This window comes from Pocillopora damicornis, chromosome 1 (assembly GCF_964200805.1).
Source record: "Pocillopora damicornis chromosome 1, jaPocDami1.2, whole genome shotgun sequence".
NCBI lineage: Eukaryota > Metazoa > Cnidaria > Anthozoa > Scleractinia > Pocilloporidae > Pocillopora > Pocillopora damicornis.
Window position 1 is genome coordinate 36,722,659 of NC_142670.1, and position 18,490 is coordinate 36,741,148.

Consider the following 18,490-nt stretch of genomic DNA (forward strand, 5'->3'; position numbering starts at 1 on the left):
TTACTTTCTACCCAATCGCACCACGGTGTTCTGTCGTTGTGGGGAGAATTTATAATTATGATTCTTTTTAACAACTGCCTGGTGTTATTTCCTCTAACATTAAAAAATAAAGAAAATAAATAAACGGAATGATTAAAACAAAATTATGGCAGTAGAACGTGCAATTTGGCTTTCTAGCTTTTCTTGACTTTTCAGCTGTTTTAGGAAGCCGAAAACCCATTTTGGATTTTATTTCATCAATAGGAATTCCTGTTGTTGTAGGAAATTGTTGTTATTCCTTATCTCTATTCAAATAGGGTCGAACAGTGTAATTAAAAAAAAAAAGTCTTCGAAAAAATGGCACAAGCAGCACAATTTAAGGTTAATAGACCTTAACAGGATTCTCCATTCCACGCTGATAGTGATCAATCAAAATAAGACAACCTAATGATAATCAAAGGCTCTGAAAAATTAAACAGTCTTTGATTGATAAGCCTTGTCTTAAAAGCAAGCGCATCGATCATTTCCCTTCCCATCCCCTCACCCCCTGCAACTGTTTCACCTTTTTAATATAAATTGATCTTTTTTCTAGAAGTGCTGTTGAAACAAGCGTCCATTTTCGCGCGTGGAGCACGCGTAGGAGAAACATACCTTTCTTTTCCACGCGTGTCTCCTCGCTCCTCAATCTAACGACCCTCGTGCCTCTCGCTTTGCAAAATTAAAAATTTCCTCAATTGTTTATCCTGTGACTTTCTGTTTCACCTGCTCTATCCCATGATCCTTAGCTAGTATCTTGTTACTGCGCCTACGGTATAGCTCAGCGGTAAATTTCTGTGGTTACGCGACGCCATCTTTCATGTTGTTGTATCGAATGCCGCTCTATTACTTCCATGGCGACGTTGTCGAGATCTAAAGGGGCGCGATCTGGTAAGTTTTTCATAGATATTTTACATGCAAGTAAAATAGAAGGCTTTTCTCATCAGAGTGTTGGGTGTTTTCTTTTAAATAGCGTCTCCACTTAGGAACAGCACGCCAGATAATCTACGTCGTTCTGGAAGCTTTGGTAAATCGAGTGGGAAAAACTTACATTTAGCTGCTTCGTTTGATTCCAAATCGAGGTGAGTAGATTTTTTAATTGCCACTGTTGCAATTTATTGCTGTGATCAAATTGGGTTTTAATTTTAATTACGTAGGCCCACTGTGGAGGAATACCGTAAGGGAATAGCGCATGCACCTTTACCAATATTCTGTGCATTCTTCAGTTGCTACAACTATCAGTAGATGTTTGCACATCTTCTTAGATCTTGAGCTATTTTCATGTGTGTGTCTAGGATTCACGCCAAAACGACTTTTTGTTTTTAGAAACATCATTATGTTGACTTGACTTGCTGCCAAAAAAAATTTAAAAAGTATTTAAATAACCTCATTACTGATATTCATGTCAGAGATATGGGAAATTCAGGCTGCCAAACTTGGCACGAGATGAACTTTAAATTTTTTCAACAAACCACCATTCGATTAGAGAAATTTAAAGCAAATTTTACTAAAGGATCTGTTTTGTGTGAATTAAAAGTCATGTTTATGTGTAAAAGCTGCAGACAACTATCTTTAAAGTTTCTCTATATTATTGTGTTTGGATTAATTAGTTAAATACTGGATCTACCATGCAAAGTAAATTAACACCTTCGATTCGATTGGTGTTCAATCAGTAATTTTAACTAGCAAACATCTAGTGTTTATAAAAATATATAAAGTAGAAAGTGGAAAATTTCATAATGACTTTTCTTTTTTCTTTTATTAACTTATGGACCATATTTCATCTTTGATTAATCTTCTATGCTTTGAGAAAATAACTTTTTTGCTAGGACTCATTGGCTTCTTTCTTGTATTGTAAGACAGAATTTCTCCTTACAATATCAAAATAATATCAAGCAGACAAGTGATAAGAATCAAAAAAATTATCAACTAGGAATTATTGATTGATCCAATACCAAATTCTTGGAAATAACATGATAAGAAACACCAGAGAGAAATTACTCATGAGATCTTTGGGAGTGAAAGGGTTAACTTACTCTTGGAATTTTCTGCTCTGTTATAGCACCTAGATCTAAGTCTCATAAGAGAGAAGCACAATATTTAACCTCTGAATATGAATTGTGTTTTTGTTCTCTTATAGAAAACATGCAAGATCTTCCTCTTCCACAACGGAAATTGGAAACATTGAAAATGAGTACATTAGGAATCTTCAACAACAGATTTACTTCCTTGAATTGGAAGCTAACTATCTGTATCCTTTATACGACAGTGATTTAAACCTTTAGTGTGGTAATTTTCACTGCTTGAATGCAGGAGAAAGGTTTCTTTAGAGGATTTTTTTTTTTAAGTCTAGATTTTCTATGCCACACAATATAGAAAAAAATTGGCTTTTTATTCTGTAAGAGACTTTTCCAGAAAGAATATTTAAAATTAAATGAAAGTCTATACCTATGCATAACTAATTATTTTCTTGTGATCAGTCACCAGTTTTTCTCAGTTTTGTAAGGAAATTATTGCATAACTGAAGGGAAAAGCAGAACAAAAATCTATTTTATTCAAGTGAATTGAATTGCAATGTCTCTTTTGCTCTCTATTGTGCATAGGCTCTACATGTTAATTTGAAAGGAGAACAAAGCAGTTTTAAAAGTCACTTACAAATAGGGCTTCATATCATTCATTCCTTCAATTGTTCAATTGCATCTGTTTCCTTTCCTTAACTTGTAAATACTTCTTAAGACGAGAACAAGCAAGGAAAGCATCAGGTAATTACTGGGAATGAAGAATGTTTTGTTTTGACCTATGATCAGGAGAGTCAGACAAAAGTACACAATTGACTTACAGGTCAAGGATAATTTTTCTTCTCATGAACCCATATTATGTCATTTTAGATGGTTCTTTAAACCTTTGTATAGGTAATGACATGATTTCAAGTGCAAGTTGGTGTAAATAAGCACATTAAGTAAATTTTTCAAAGTGAAAAAAAATTGCATGAGCCCATACTGATCTCAGTAATCTCTTTTCCCCTCACTGTGTCTTAACAACATCTTCATTTGTTATTGTAAGGAGAACTTACAGGCTGGACAGGTCCAGAGTCAAAAGGGTTTCAACCTTGGTATATTATGTATTTGCATTACAGCCATTCCACCTCGTGTTACAGAGGAAGCAGATCGTATGATGCGGAAGCTGCGAGATCTTCAGACTCAAGTGGATGAACGATCCTCAGATGTTGCCAGGAAAGAATCTCAAATGCACATGTTGGAGGCAGAGAAAGAATCTGCCATCAAACGCCTCAGGGATGCTGAAGGTGAGATCTACTGGTACTATGAAATACAAGATTGCTACTCCTCCTATTTCTCTTCTGCTCCATCTTCTGAACACTTTAACTCCCAATATCTGGTTGTTCATTCTCCCCTCCAGCTATTACACATTTCCTTGTAAATTAGTTATAAGAATTTGGTGTAAGATCAATACAACAAATTCTACCTGATAAGTTTGAACATTCTCATAACATATTTGCTGAAAAATGTACAGGTATTTTAGGGAGAAGTTGCATGTTAATCACTATTGGGATTTAAAAGGTTAATTCAATTCCAATGAGAAGACTATTGCTCACAGTAGATGACAAAAGAAATAACCTCCTCCCCCCATGCCCACACGCACACAAACCCATATACACACTAAAAGCAGCAGCACAATGCTCTTTTATCTTTTTGGACATTGCTGGGCATATGAATTTTTTGACTCTGTCTATATTTTGGAAATACATACCCCCTTCCTACTAATCAAACCAGAAACTCAGGCTGGCTTTTTTTACTAGCAGTCAGCTGGAGGCAATGTTTAACTAAATGCTTATTTTATCTCCAATCTTGTGTCAACTTTTCTCCAGAGTCTCACGCAGCAGAGAAGCGTCAATTAGTGAATGAGATAGTCTCGCTGAAAAAGATGTCTGACCTACGTGAACGTGAAAGTGCAAGACGAGATGTGCAGGTACATCAGTACAAGAGTGAAGCTGATAAAGGACTGACTGCTTTACAGGAAGCAGAGAGAAAAGTGCAAAACTACAGAATAGAGGTAGGTAGAAGGTTTATCATCTCAATGGCTCTGTCTCTATAAATCCTTTACATCCTAACATCAGTTTGCATCTTCTCCATACTGTTCTTCATACATTTCCTAAGGTGCTGACAAGGAGAATTTGTGTAACAATCATGAGCTTCTTTAGTTAGTGATCATTTCTTATATTCTCTTGACCTTAATGTGTGATTCAGGGGTGATATTGTAAGGAGAAATTAGATGTTAGTCACTCTTTTGGGGTCAAAGGGTTAAATGAGCATTTTGAACAAGTTATGTTGAGTTATCAAGCCATCACAATGACCAATCATAGGAAAGGAGAAAATTGTAAGGTAGCAATGAGACATCAAAGCAAAAAGCAGCCATTTACAAGCAAACCAAAAGCCAAATAATCAAAACAGCTGATCAGCAAGCAAACTAACTGAAACATGGGAATCGTCCCTCATTGTGCATGACACTCACCTCTTGCATTCATGGATCACCAGTTGGGTGACAAGGCAGGCTTCTGAACCCGTTCACTCCCAAGATAATTCTCCTTACTGTCTGCCATACAATTCTTATGATGTTAGTTCAGAGAATTTGGTATTGGATCAACTAATAATCCCATAATTGATATTCTTCTCTATTCTCATCAATTACCTGCTTGATATGGTATTAATATTGTAAGGAGAAATTTTGTCTTGGTCTCTTGTGGGAATGAAAGGGTTAAGAAGATCTGTAGAATGCATATTATTCCATAGTCCTTCCTTTTCTTGGATTTTTCTTAAAAGATATCATTTACTTTAATTCCTTGTTATGACTTTTTCTGGATCCACTCTATGCTGTTAATGTAAAATAATAAAAAAGAAATGGCATAGAAGGCCAAATCTTTGGGTTTTCTTTTCAGCTGAAGTTTTATAATTTGATTTTAGCTTGACCACAAGACTGAAGACTTGAACAATGTAAGAATTGAACTAGAAGAGAAGAGAGCAGAATGTTTAAAGCTTAAGACGCAGCTGCAAGAGATGGACGACAAGTTTTTTGACTCTCAAGCAAAAACCAAGGAGGAGTTAGGAAGGGCACTCAGGGTGAGGACAGACTACTGTTACTACATGAATTGCACTGTCAAGGATTGTGCAAATTGAGTTTACTCTGTTATTTTGCAGGAAGAGATACGCCAATTAAGACTACAATTAAAAGAAAAAGAAATAAATGCTGAACAGGACAGAAGCTTGAGAAACAAGGTAAATATTCTTGAAAAATTACCTTTTGAAAGAGCCGGGCTTGATTTGTGAGCCTGAAAAGTTTTGCTTGTTGCAACCATCTTTGCTCACCTTTAGCTTGTTCAGTGGCCTCTGTAGTATTTGTTCACCCAAGTAAAGTAAATTTTTAAGGTGTTATTCATTATTACCCAGTTTCCATACCATGATAATAGTTATTTTGTTTATCCATAATTGTATCGCTATGGAATAGTTCTTTGACAATACCGTTTTTTTTTTCAGATCCAGGATGATTGCACTGCATTAATCAAAGAAAATGCTGCTATATCTGCTCAGGTCGTAGAACTTAGAAAACAAATAGATATGGTAAGTCCCAGATTTTCAAATTTTTTTTGTGTGGTTGTGTTAAAAGTGTTGTCTGTATAGGGGATAACATGATTTCGAGTGTAGTTTGGAGGTCATAAGCACGAGTAAATTTTTCAAAAACAACAACACTGCACGAACCCCTAGGGCAGGTGCAATTTGTACTCTTTGAAAAATTTACAAGTGCTTATTACACCAAATTGCAAGATAAATCATGTCATTACTTGTCAATAACATGCACGAAAAAACATCACAGAGAGTTAAGACAGTCGAAGTTTTGACAGCGTGCGCGGGCTATTTGTAATTTGAACTCGTGTTACAACTTTGCAATCGTGTTGCATGAGAATGCTCTCGTTTTCAGCTAATGAGAAGCGCGTAATTTTTTCATGTACATTATTATGAGGTTAGGAGTATCAAAAGAACTTTCTCGCCAATACAAATGGTCACACCACATTCTATCCGCTTACCCACTATCTATCATTGAACAGATAGCGAGAGGCGAAGCCAATCAGATTGTAGAATAAGTCAACGAATAAGTATAGGAAATCGTATGAACGCGAGTGCATTTCGTGATTTATGGGCACGAGTGATGTTTTGAAAGTTCTCAAAATTGCACGAGCCGTAGGCGAGTGCAATTTGAGAACTTTCAAAACATCACGAGTGACCATAAATCACGAAATGCACGAGCAGGTTCATACGATTTTTTATTTATTATATTCTCGACAAAATTACTCCATCGCGCTACTCTGCACGCCTTACGTACTACAAAAAACACTTCAATGGGTTCCAAAATGCTCACATGTTTTATTTGAACCAATCAAAAATGTAATGTTGTGACAGGTAAATCAAGCGTGAAGTTCTTGAAAGTTTCTCAGAAAATATTACAAGCCGAACTCTGTCAGCCATTTTTTTATAAGTTGGTGTTTAAATTTGGCGCTTATGGTTTCCCCGGTGTTTCCATGGCAACTTCTCCGTATTGCACTCTATAACCTCTATTGCACTCTATAACCTATTTATGCATTCATCATTGACCAATCAGAAACGCGATATTTTGTTGAGTATATAATAAGTAGATTTATACTAATGGATATTGCTCGCCTTTTGTTGTTTTCACCCGATCACGCGCGATTGTGTAGCTTTTCCGCGCTTTTAACCGGTTATGAGCAATTATACAAATAAATTCATTAACGATCGTGATCAGCAGAATTTTGGTTTAAAAAGGAAAACAATTATAGTAATCTTAATGTTTTTTTTTCTCTTTAGGATCGTGCTCATAAGGACGAGAAAGATTTTCGTCGACACGCAAACATCCAAGAGCTTGTGACTCTGAAAGAAAGCGAGAAACACTTACAGCATGAGCTTGAACGAATCAAGGAGCTGCTAAAAATTGAACAGCAAAATCACAGGGAAACCCTTGCCAAGGTATTTTGAATTATGGCGCGTTTCGATTGCTTTTCGCGGAATCAAAATGGAAGGAATCAACATGACCAATCAAAAGAGGGAAAACACTGCAACGAGCCAATGAGGAGTCGTGTCATGCAGACTTCATGAAGCGCGGGGAATGCGAGTGAAATCTTGCTCGTGATTTTTTGAGAGGGTTGCGGAAGTTTTTAAAAGCAATCACAGAAAGCCGATAAAAAAAGATCATAACCAATGGATTACTTGCGACGCGCAACGAAGTTGCTCTATCAAAGGTTTTAGGTGACTCTGTGTCCAGTTTACCCTAATACTCTTAAAATGTTTTCGTGGCGTAAACCAATTTCGTTGTATCGATTTTGACTTATATTGATTTGAGTCTTCGTTTCTTCATCTATCTTTTTGTTTATACAGTTGTCAAGAGAAGAGCAAGCTTCCCTAGAAGGTAAATATTTTAGTTCAAACTCTCTAAAACTGCTTAAAAAATCATGAATTTTAAACCCGCGGTTTTTGTTAAAGTCGATTTAAATGAAAAATGTAAATGAAAAGAAGAAATGAACAGATGACAAAATGAATTTGTTTAATAAAGCATACAGGTTTAACTCTCATGATATTCTTCCTTGCAGCGAACTTGAAGCGAACTCAACTCCGTAACGAATTAAACGAAGTGGAGGGACACCAAGACTCAACTAACTCAGAGAACGTGGCTCTAAAGAGAGATAAACTACTCCTCGCTGACGAAGTAGCGAACTTAAACGCAAAGGTGCTATATAACGACAAAACAAGTTAATGCATGAATCATGTATCCGCGTTGAAGCATCGATTCTTACCCGCCTGGTTGCCATACCAGTGCGAAAGCTGCTGAAATTTTTCTTGGGGACCTAAACTCAGCCACTTTTTCCATATCTTTACCCACGAGTATGTCACCTTTCACTTGTGGGTGTGCACCTTTTCACTCGCGGGTATGTCACCGTTCACTCGCGGGTATGCCACTTTTCACTCGCGGGTATGCCACTTTTCACTCGCGGATATGTCACTCTTCACTCGCTTTTAGACCACGTTTCACTCGCGAGTATGTCACCGTTCATCCGCGTGCACGCCACCTTTCACTGGCGGGTATGTCACCTTTCTTTTGCGGGTATACCACTTTTCACCCGCAGGTGTGTCCCCTTTTACTCGTGGGTATGTCACTTTTCACTCTTGAGTTTATCACCTTTCACTCGTGGATTCGTCACCTTTCACTCGCGCGTATTATATCTTCCTCTCACGGCTATGTCACCTTTCGCTCGCGGATTTGCCACCACTCACTTGTGGGCATGTCACCTTTCAACAGTTCAACCGCGGATCTGCCCAAACATACCCGTAATCTCTTCTTTTGCAATAAGCATTCATTCTTGTGTCTCGTAGTCTACTGTTTTCATTTACTCATGTCAATAATGTTTTTTTTCTCACATGCTAGCTTGACGAACGTGACGAAGAAGTGGAGCGCCTCAAACTGCGACTTGAAGACTCCGAGTCGCGCTGCTCGCATATGGAATCCAAAGTTCGAATGCAACGAAGCTTGGAATCCATCAAATGGGAAGAGTTTGAGAAGCTGGCCACAACCATGAGAGAATTCTCTCGCTCGATGAGTCCATCAAAAAGTGGTAGCTTGGTGGATTACTAGACGTGTTTCCTTTTTTAACTTTTCAGTTCTTCTCGAATGCAAAACTAACCTCATTATTTGGTCTGACAGAGATTCCCTTGGTTAGGAGCTGTTATAAATTCGTCTTGGTTTTATATTCTGATAAGTTCATTCTGTAATTCCAGAGCGCTGTGGTATCTTTGCTTATTTGCAACGTTACACGGCGAGTTGCAGCAACCTTTACAGTACCATGGACACCAAAGGCCTTAAAAGGTATCATGTGCCCATCGCAAAAGGCCTTTTGCAGTTAGTGGCCTATGTGCAAGTACAAAACTCATGTTACTTGAGAGAAAATGAGGAGGAAAATTTCAGTCCGTTTGCCTTTTTGGCGTCTAAGGCGAATTTGCTTGAGAGAGAATTGCGCATTAGAGTATTCAGTTCGATAGAAAAGGAATTTAAATTCGTTTGCCGTTTTGGATACCTGGGCGCAAATTCGCCCTCCAGGAAGGTCTTTGATATCTAAGATTACTGACTGAAATGGGCCTGTTTAAACTGTAAACATTTTCATATTAGTGTATCAGCTTTGATCTGCTCTGGAGTTTTGTCAGTGAATGAGCTGACAAAGACTTTGGAAGCTCCGTTTACTGACTCAACGATCTGGTCTTCACAACGAGAAAAACGTAAGCACAAGCCAGCATATGAGCTGTGCGGTGGTGCTTTTCGTTAGAATCCTTCAGAGCAAGTGACGTTTTGATAAACACGCCTGCTCGACTCGTTTTTGAAAACCAGCCTCATGGGTTTGACTTCCGCTAGAATCTACTTCCGCTTTCGCGTAGGTTTGTCTTCCGATTCTGTTTAAGCTGACATCCGCTGGCTGTTACAAGGAAACTTCATAAGACTATCCTTAATCAGGAAATCATTAAAGAATTATATGTAGTGATAATTTTGCATTTTCCCCATTTTTTTTTTCAAGATTTTAACTTTTTTACCTCTCTTACATTTTGGTGGATATTTCTTTTTCCTCAATACCTGTACGTTTAACAATGTCTTGACAATGTAAAGAGAAATTAGTAAGGGATGAACAGAGTGTTTAGGTGTGAAAATGGTTTTAAAAAAGAACTGCATGGAACTATGAAAAAAATTATTGAGAAAACCATTTTTAATTTATTGTGATATTAATTATAATTTTCTGTTGTTTGAAAGAATCAAAAGCCAAATAAAATCATATACAGGTAAATCATTACCAAACGGGCTGTGAATTCTTGATAAACTGGCTTAATACACTTTCCAGTTTCCATGGCAGCTTTCTTGGGAAATATAGACTCATCCATTTAAGAAATCCTTCAAAAATTTAGAATTACGAAAGTGACGAGGAAAAATTTCCGCTCATGGATGCAATCCTGTCGAGAAAAGAGCGCTTTTCTTTCTTTTTTTCTTTTTTCTTTTTTTCCCCTCGTCCGCTCCGCTGTCGCTAGCACGTTCCGGAATCGTTTTCTGCGTGTTTGTTCCTCCCTTCGCTCAACTAAGCAATAAAAGACAAGAATAAGAAAAACGGAAAAAACAAAATAAAACGGCTGTTGAAAGACTTTAATTTCCAAGGATAGACTATTGAAAGGGCTTAAAGTTTTACCGCCAATTGGGATGGACACCTAAACCAATGAAGCGAAATTAAACCATAATTTCTGCATCCTAGCATCTTTTTCGAGCTCTCAGGTCTCCGTAAATTAAGTTTGAGTTTTAAGCAAGAAAAGTCCGTTTATAAACTATCTTTCTGACTTCTTATATTAAAGACAGAAACGTGGAGAGTTCGCTCTGCTTCCCAAGTACCGCAGGATCCTCAATCCTGACCGTCAGAGAAGTCTGAAACAGGAATATTTCTTGAACTGAAAGCTCTTGCTCGTACACTGAAGCTTGAAAACGGATTTACGTTCTCGTCTAAGATACTTGAATTTTTTTGAAGTGTCATACAGCGCACCACCTCGTTGAATCCTTTATGGAATTCTCTTTTACGAAGGGAATAGATAATTGGGTTACACACCGAGCTGAAGAAGTAAACGCCCGTTGTTGTTAGAATGACCTCTGCTGTAACTTTGATGTCTTTCACGAACTGACGGAAAATTCCTGTAATCCAGCCTGGAAGATAGCATAAGAGAAATGCAATGATGATTATATTGACATCGGCAGCGGCTTTCTGTTCCCTCTTCTTCCTTAATATGATCTCATTTCGTTGGTTTTGTTGTTGTCGCTTGCAATCAGAATCGTCGAAGCAACCAAGGTTGTTGGCCACTGGGTTTATCTGAAGAGCTTTTGCTGTTCGAAAGACTCTCCAGTTAAGAAAAACAATAACGAGAAAAGGTAAAAGAAAGCTGACAATCGCGTACGAAATAATGTTTCTTGCTATGAAATCACCACGAACTGACCATCCTTGCTCGCAAAAGAACACTTCGGGGTTGTAAACGTAATTACCAAAACCAAGGAACGGACCGATGGAAAACGGAATTGGGGCTATCCAGATGAGAGCCACCAACATCGTTTTGCATTTTGTCATCGTACCATCGTAAGTCAAAGGGGATTTCACAATAGCGTTGTATCGCTCATAAGAAACAGCCATTAGATGCAGAACAGAGTTGAAGTAGAAATAACGCACAAATGAAGGATTAAGGTAACACATTGTTCCTCCATACAACCATCTCTGTTGCGCTATGCTTCCGATGCGGAAAGAGTTTACTAGAGTCAAACAGAGAATATCTGAAACTGCAAGACTTGCAAGCAAAATATACTGCATCACATGAAATCTCCTTTCCAGGACGGTCGTCACGATTACCAAAAAATTGCCTGGAATTCCAATGACGTCGAAAAGGGCGTGAAATGTTGCAACGATTTGGTGAAAAACCATGTTTGACTCTGTCGAGTTATTTCTTCAAGTGAACCATCCTCAGAAGCTTCTTCCAATAATATCTTGGAGGACCTGAAATAACAACAGACACCACACAATAAGGGCAAATGAAGTACTTGACATGTTTTAGAGAGAGAATTGAAACGGAAACTGAGTTATACTTTCTTAAACTCCCACATGTTAGTAGCACGTAGAATTTCTCCTTATCATATCAGTGAATCGTCCGGCGAAAAAGTGAAGAGAAAAAACAAACCTAACTTTTTTTGTCCAATTTATAAGGAAAGTATAATAACTAGAAGAGGAGATGACAAGCGAAGATTTGAGGATAAATCTTTAGGATTTACCTGTAATATAATTTGAAAAGCAAAGTATCCTGCTAAATGTCTTAAAGAATCTAAACGAGTTCTCGAGATTCACATGGCTTTGAGGAGTTTCTTTTCTTTTTCTTTATCATCATAACTCTTATTTTTCTTATTATTACTATTTATTTTTTTGGAAAGTTTAAGATAAATTAGAGGCAGCGACCCCAAAAACGAATCGCGAGCCCTTTTTGTTTTGCGTTTCACAAATCTTTTCTGCACGCGTTATCCACGTCGGAAAGAAGATTTGGTCTACATGCATTTGGAACAAAATTTAATCTATTCCTCACGTCAATACGTGGGTAGAAGCTGCGAGGGCCTCGAAAACTTCCTTTCATATAAAAACGTGTTAAAGATAATTTATAGTCGACGTGGCCAATGAGTCCACAGTCCTTAGTTCAATATATCAAAGCTTTTATTTTTCTTTTCTTCGTCGATCAAGCTCCATTTAATTAAAGTTATCCATGTTAGGTGTTTATCAACAAAGAAATCAGGATTATCTTGGGAAAGAGTTTTTACCGACATGTGTTTCCTCTCTTTCTTGTTATCAACAACAGCAACATGCAGATGTTATTTTCTGAACTGAAAAACGACAAATGAATAAAGGGGGCAAGTTTCTAAAGAAACTGTGGTGCTGCGTCGGTGGGGAAGTGTAAAAAGATAATTTGGTTTTAACAACTGAGTTGATAAAAGTAAATTGGCCACCGTAAATAGTTAAAAATAAATAGTAGATAATTTGGAAAGCTGACATTCAGAGCGTTAGCCATTCGTCAGGGCAAATATCGAAGGGCTCTGACCAAGAGCTAACGCTCAAAAAGTGAGCTTTAGAAACTTTTTACGGTGGCTTATTACATTATCTACTCAGTTTATTAGACCAAATTATCATATTAAATTTATGCTTAAAATCGCATCTTTTTCTCAGCCAATAAGACCACTTCACTAAAACACAAAAACCAATTAAATTTTAAGACTTCTTCAAAAAAAAAATCAATCAAATTGCAGGAAAAACCGTTTTTTTACAAACCAGCTCTAAGTACTTGTACAGATTACAAAAACTTGTATTTGGCAACTGGATTTCAAAATAGATGTAATAAAATGGTAATTAAACTCCGTTTTGTGCAATTTGGTCTGAAATCATACCTTGTCACTTAAATATTAAACATTTGTCAAAAAACTGAAGCCACTAAGTTTTCAAAAATCGATGAATTGGGGGAGATATCTCTGGAATCCCTGGTCATTAAATCAAATCACGTTGAAAGAGAAAGTGAAATTATCGAGATACGAAGAGCGATGTCCTAATTGGCCAACAACCTACCGTTTGTTTGAATTTTACAAAAGCAATAAATTGCACTTTCTATTGGTTTATCGGCGTAATAACATACTTGGTACGTTGGGAGAACACGAAAAAAGTTTGAAAATTAGTCATCATGCCGGTAAAACCTGTTACACAATAGCAAGTTTTCCAAGACAAGTTTTACGTGCTCCTGAGTGTGAACGACAAGGTATTTTGACAAGTGTTGCTTTTTTATCATTATTCGTTGTATCCAGCGTTACAATAGTACAGCCGAGTCAGAACCGAGATCACTCAGCGCCCACAACTTCTTGTCAAGTTTTCTGTGTTGACACATACATACCATCAAGTTTTGCAAAATTATAAATGAACTTTCCTTTAATTTAATATGTAATTCTCTCAGATTCTTAAGATGCATCCTTCATTTTCCGGTTCTAGGCGTTCAGTTGGTAAAACAGCGGCGCGATAGAAGTGGAGGAGTGAAAGAACGAGAAAGGCCTGAGTCGGGTTTTCACAGTTACCCCGCTGTCCAAGAAAGGATGAATTTCTAATTTCTTACTTTAGGACTTTCAGATTTCTTTCACCTAATTCGTCCTTCTGATTTTATCATTCTCGTTCGAGTGCCGATTCTATGGCGTGAGCGAAATCACGAACGTGTACGCAAAATGATTATTCTTTCGTATTCTTTCTGCACAAACAAATAACAACCGTGGACAGCCTGGATAAGAGAATAAACTGGGTCGTCGGTGGTCCTTCAAAGGTGAGAATATGACAGCATCCTCTCAATTTCAATATCAAAGCGCCATGGAGAACACCTAACAAGACCTTCGGCAAAAACTTGTGGACCGCGCATTCACGCATCCTTAGCATCCACGCCTGATTTCCAGATTTTGTGTCTGGACAGGTACCCAGTCATAAACGGTTAACTGTTCTCCGGCATATTAATTCAAGACCCCGAAAAACCGTGTTCTGTTTGGCGACACGTTACGGTAATCCTTTCACCCCTAAGAGTGACTTGCATCTAACTTCTGCTTACCGAATAACAGGATTCTACGATTGACTAGAATTCGAAAAACGTTCTCTGAGAAAAGAGGTGTATTGTAACTCAAAAATGATAAAATTTGACGTTGGCGCGTTAAAATTTTCTGCACCCTTGAATAGAAAATTACTCTGAGTCAGTCACAATGAGAAAACTTCAGTCACCTCGAAACTCAAAAGGATGTCCCCTCCCCCCCTCCAATTGCCATTCCGTGAAGTCAAACTCCAGAAAGAATTTCATGTTATCCTTAACCTTCAAAATGCTTTTATTCTACATCCACCTTCTTTTAATATATATATATATATATATATATATATATATACTGCATTTCCTCGAATAAGCGCCCACGTTATAATAAGCGCCCACCCCTCCATAAGCCATAATGTCAAACAAACGCCCCCCTCGAATGAGCGCCTCTCCCCACCCCCCTCCTTCACTTTCTTAAATAATAGGGATACAAAGAAAACCTGCTTAATTCTATTTATAAATTTTTAAGCTTCAGGTAAAAAGGAATTAGTACTGGAAAATAATAAGCGTCTCCCTCGATTAAGTGCCCTCCCTCCAGAAAGCGCCCCCGCAACCACTTTTGGCCGAAATTTTAAACAGGCGCCCGGGCGCTTGTTCGAGGAAATACGATATACATAACCTTGACCTAATGGAGGTTGAAAATGAATTTCCGTGCGTTCTCTACAATTAATACGCAGCTTTGTTGTTGTACGGAGCAGCTTTGATTTAAAATGATGAAAATAAACATCTTGCACTTGAGGCTTCCTGTGTCACAACAAGCAAAATTTGTCAACACTCCCCTGACCGCAAGTTTTAAAAACTATTTCAGTGGTCTTTGTGTTACTTTTTTTGCAGTTTTCGTATCGTCAATTACTTTTTCAAGGATAAAATCTCGTTTACGAGAGAGGCATTTCTAAACGAAATCTGAAATAATTACAACCGCACATCAAAACACAGGGGTTCCTCACAAGATGCCAAAGAGAATTCAATAAAAAAACAAGGAAACTTTCATAAGCGTGGGAGAAAGACAATTGACCAATCGTGATTATGTTTAGCTTTGATTCCGATTGGCTGCTGGCGTGGCGCGAATTTTATTAACCAATCACGAGTTAAGTAAAGCAAAATACTCCACAGTTTCGTTTTACTTTCGACACTCAATGGCAAATTGATTTGTTTGGCACAGGTTTTCATGGCACCCACTAATTCAGGGTTTTTATCTACGTTTCCTCCGAGTCCGGAATTAAACTGATGCTTGCATCTTAAACCAAAAGTTCGATTTAAAGTCTTTGATTCTTAAGTCGATTCTTAGGTCTTTGATTCTTAAGTCGATTCCAAGTCTTGACCAGAAACCAACTAAGGAGTTTTTTGTGGGTCTTCTTAAACTTCATCAAACCGAGAAGTCCATTTAGTCTAGTGATCTATAATGCAATAGGAAAACCAAAACAATAAAAACAAAATTGATGCAAACAAAATATAATCTTGTCACTAAGTATTGGGGTTCATTTTCCAGTTAGACAACACTTTTACGTTTATTTTACCGTTTATTTTATGCTGCATGACGCAAGAAAATGGGAATGAAGTATAGAAACGCAATTTGGCGACTCTCAGTTTTAAAGTACAAGTTGTTTTTATTCTTAAAATCTTGATCAATCTCGCGTTGCAGCGGAAGATGATCAACACTTCAGATAAACAATCCACTGCTTCTGAAAATTTGAATTGTTCAAAAACAATTTATTATTTTCTTTTGTTAAGTTATTTGATGGTTCTGCACAGATATGACAAGCATTGAGGCAAAGATAATATAATTTTTCACCTCACTTGTTTTTGAAACGTTCCGCGTAGATCCTGCTACCAGGATGTAGTTTACTGAGGTATTTTTTGGAGTTACATAAGTTACGCATCATAGCGCTCGTACCCCAAAACGTCATTGACTCTTGCAAAGTATACTTCAAGCGTTTGATTCTAAGATCAGGTATGTCTTTTCATCAAATAATCGCAGTTCTCCACGCTATTTTTAATATCGTCGGACTCCCCGGAAACGTGTTGGTGTTCATGACGATCGCGTTTGAGAGGAGATTCAATGTAATGCGATATATTTTACTCACCAGTCTTGCAGCGTCCGATATTCTCTGTTTGATTCTAACAAACTCGTTCCGCATCGCCAGCATAGCAGAAGAAAAATGGCGCTACGGACAAACGATGTGTTACCTTAATCCGTTTTTTGTGCGATATTTCTACTTCAACACCGTTCTGCATCTGATAGCTGTTTCTTACGAAAGATACAAAGCTATAGTGAGATCCCCTTTGACCCACGATGGCACGATGACAAAATGCAAATCAGTGTTTATCGCCCTCATCTGGATAGTTCCGATTCTAGTTTCCATCGGTCCGTTCCTTGGTTTTGGCAATTACGTATACAACCCCGAAGTGTTCTTCTGCGAGCAAGGATGGTCAGTTCATGATGATTCCATAGCAAGAAACATTGCGTTGTATGTGATTGGCATGTTTCTTGTGCCTTTTCTGGTAATAGTTTTCCTAAACTGGCGAGTCTTAAAGACGGCAAACATTCTTAAAAGAAACGCTGCCGCGCCGATCCTCAACGAACGCACCGTTGGAGCGGAGATCCATCGCAAAGAAACGCTGAGGCGCATGAACGAACGAAAAGCAGCCGTCGATGTCAGCATTATCATTGCGGCGTTTCTGTTGTGCTTTTTACCCGGTTGGATTGTAGGACTTTGCCGTCAGTTCGTAAAAAATGTCAAGATTCCAGCAGAAGTTACTCTATCCACAACTTGTATCTTCTTCGTCAGCTCAGTATGCAATCCTATAATATACTCCATCCGGAAGCGAGAGTTTCGAACCAGAGTAAAGAATTTGTTTAGGCGGGTTGGGGTCGCGCCTCATGTTAGCTCTGACGAAATCAGTTACCAAGTTGAAAGCGCAAGTCTTCCACTTCGTCGACAATCGAACGCTTTCTTCTTGAAAACAAGAAGAGGACCACTCCCAAGTTTTTCAGGTTGCCAACAGGGCTCCGATCAATTTCTTTCAATCGAGGCTGGTGTAATGTCACAGAGACCTTGCCTCAGTCCAATTCCAGAGATGGATACTGATAGTGAACTTCACTTCAGTGAGATTCCGACAGACTATCAGTTGAGAAATTGTGAGTCAGAAGTTCTGCCAAGTCAAATTCACAGTTTACACTTTGGAAGAGTGGGCTTTACGAAGGAGAATACCCTAACCTTTCTGTAATTGTAAAATAAATCTGTATTCTTGAACAAAGAGAAGTAAACTATCGAAAAACGCGTTGCATGCACTCTTAAAAGAAACTGCCTTACCTAATTTAACCTTTGCTATAACAAGATATTTTCGGAAACGTTGAAACTAAAAATCTTCCCCAGAACAAGTAAAGTAAGCAATTTGCATGACGAAAACATTTTGTATCACTTCTCTTCGCTATTAGTGATAAAATAATTTCAAGGTAATTTTCTACATTTCGCCTTTCGTTTGTTTTGAGTGTATTAGGTGTAGAGAAACCAAAACTAAAGCACAGATTAGGGACTACCATCACAAGGAGCCAATAGAAGTTCTAATTAGAGCCACGTGACTTTCAGAAAACACGGCGAAAAAAAAAACTAGTGACAAGGCCGCGATTGATGTCGAGTTTGCATCCGATTGATTGAGCTTGAGAATTTAGCGTCAATAACAGAGTAGTAGAACAAAGCTATCATTGCAATCTCCGATTACTTTCCATATTAATATTTAAAAACCACTCTCATGAGCAAGCCTTGACTAGTTTTCGTCACTGCTGCGGTATTTTTTAATACATAATTCATCTTTCTCCGCCAATTTTGTGTAGCCTGGGGCCCCAAAGGATTAAGTCTGATAATCCTTAGTTTTCATAAAGGAATGAGAAACAGAGAAAGTAAGATTTCCACGTCATGTTTTGAAATTAGGTTTCTTCCTACACACTAACTCTTATTATGAATGTTATTCCAAGAAAAAACTCCAAAGCTTCAAATATAAGGAAGGAGTGAAACAAAGAATAGAAACAGATATTTAACAATTCAGGACGCATGAGAAGGAAGAATGAATTCATTCAGTTTCTCTAAGAAACTCGCCGATATGCCCATATTCCATGTCTGTTCTTCGGACACTAACTTAGGATAGAGTGAGGGGAAGTTAAGTAGGAGAATGTTTGGTAGGCAGCATGAAAC

The 18,490-nt window shown here is 37.9% G+C and overlaps 3 protein-coding genes across 3 annotated transcripts; 2 read left to right on the plus strand and 1 right to left on the minus strand.

Annotated features, from left to right (window-relative positions):
• Nucleotides 1–643: 643 nt before the first annotated feature.
• LOC113669746 (uncharacterized) lies at nt 644–9,933 on the plus strand. The gene is made up of 13 exons (XM_027185822.2): nt 644–906; nt 989–1,097; nt 2,156–2,266; nt 2,752–2,777; nt 3,152–3,319; nt 3,902–4,086; nt 4,995–5,150; nt 5,229–5,306; nt 5,565–5,648; nt 6,909–7,067; nt 7,476–7,506; nt 7,688–7,824; nt 8,521–9,933. The coding sequence occupies exons 1-13, from the start codon at nt 870–872 to the stop codon at nt 8,725–8,727; spliced, it is 1,488 nt and encodes a 495-aa protein (XP_027041623.2). The 5' UTR covers nt 644–869; the 3' UTR covers nt 8,728–9,933.
• A 589-nt stretch (nt 9,934–10,522) lies between these two features.
• On the minus strand, nt 10,523–11,581 carry LOC113669742 (octopamine receptor beta-2R). The gene has a single exon (XM_027185819.2). The coding sequence runs from the start codon at nt 11,579–11,581 to the stop codon at nt 10,523–10,525; it is 1,059 nt and encodes a 352-aa protein (XP_027041620.2).
• A 4,669-nt stretch (nt 11,582–16,250) lies between these two features.
• On the plus strand, nt 16,251–17,525 carry LOC113669740 (trace amine-associated receptor 9). The gene has a single exon (XM_027185817.2). It carries the CDS (start codon nt 16,251–16,253, stop codon nt 17,523–17,525), a length of 1,275 nt encoding a protein of 424 aa, XP_027041618.2.
• Nucleotides 17,526–18,490: the final 965 nt, after the last annotated feature.

What these genes read in the sequence shown, in the direction of transcription:
- LOC113669746 (XM_027185822.2), top strand. Translation starts at nt 870, where the DNA reads ATGGCGACGTTGTCGAGATCTAAAGGGGCGCGATCTG. An exon ending in ACAAGCAAGGAAAGCATCAG is followed by an intron (nt 2,778 to 3,151) that starts GTAATTACTGGG and finishes TTTGCATTACAG; the next exon opens with CCATTCCACCTCGTGTTACA. An exon ending in TTAGAAAACAAATAGATATG is followed by an intron (nt 5,649 to 6,908) that starts GTAAGTCCCAGA and finishes TTTTCTCTTTAG; the next exon opens with GATCGTGCTCATAAGGACGA.
- LOC113669742 (XM_027185819.2), bottom strand. Translation starts at nt 11,581, where the DNA reads ATGGTTTTTCACCAAATCGTTGCAACATTTCACGCCCTTTTCGACGTC.
- LOC113669740 (XM_027185817.2), top strand. Translation starts at nt 16,251, where the DNA reads ATGTCTTTTCATCAAATAATCGCAGTTCTCCACGCTATTTTTAATATC.